The sequence below is a fragment of the Sycon ciliatum genome, chromosome 7 (assembly GCF_964019385.1).
Source record: "Sycon ciliatum chromosome 7, ocSycCili1.1, whole genome shotgun sequence".
NCBI classification, from domain to species: domain Eukaryota; kingdom Metazoa; phylum Porifera; class Calcarea; order Leucosolenida; family Sycettidae; genus Sycon; species Sycon ciliatum.
Window position 1 is genome coordinate 26,764,039 of NC_088649.1, and position 766 is coordinate 26,764,804.

The 766-nt window shown below is 41.8% G+C and overlaps 1 protein-coding gene across 1 annotated transcript in view; it reads left to right on the forward strand.

The window, feature by feature from the left end:
- The first annotated feature begins 222 nt into the window (after positions 1-222).
- Positions 223-766, forward strand: part of LOC135821760 (carboxypeptidase N subunit 2-like) — a 51,733-nt gene continuing 51,189 nt past the window's right edge. The window contains exon 1 of the mRNA XM_065334757.1: positions 223-353. Within this exon, the coding sequence (XP_065190829.1) occupies positions 333-353 (21 nt within the window). The 5' untranslated portion in view covers positions 223-332. The remainder of the gene's footprint in view (positions 354-766) is intronic.

Sequence of the window (766 nt, forward strand, 5' to 3'; positions counted from 1 at the left end):
TTGTCTATCGTACAGACTTTCAACTGAGCCTGAACTCGACCCGGGTTGAAATTTCTCATGTAACCAAATTTGCAAAGCCTAACAGTATAGCATTAGTGCATGAACCCGGTACATGTAGTCCCGCACAGTTCTTCTTTCACAGTCATCAGTACCATTGAAAAGAGAAGGAGCAATTTGGTCCTGCTTTTCCGAAAAGCACTACTAGTACTTGTATTTCTCTGTACGACCAATCGGCATTTCGCAACAGAAGGAGGGCTGTCGAGAGAGGGAACCCAAGTTCCTATGTGGCATAATATCTTTGGATCTCACAGGCTGTTTGCAACGAAGACATCATGAACGTTTCAAACTTGTGTGTAAGTACTCAATATTTCTATAGCTGTTAGTTTTCTTTGTTGTCACTTGTAGACAACTACTGTGTTATCAAGAACATAATATTACTATGATAAGGGGTCGTCCGTATTATTCGAAAAATTAAAAAATCCGTCCTTGTGCAGAAAGGCCAAGGGGTGGTCAAGAGCAGGGAGTAGTACAATACCATATATTGTACTACTCCCTGGTCAAGAGCGCTGGCGGAATTTAATTTTTCGATTTTTCGTACTTTTTTTTCGTCAGTGATTTTCATACACTTGTTGCACTGACATGTAGTGCACTGTAGACGTAGGCTGTGTTTACATGAGAAATTTCAACCCGGGTCGAGTTCAGCCCGGGTTGAAAGTCTGTACGATAGACAAAAGAGCTGAGCGTTTACATGAAGACAGTTGACCCG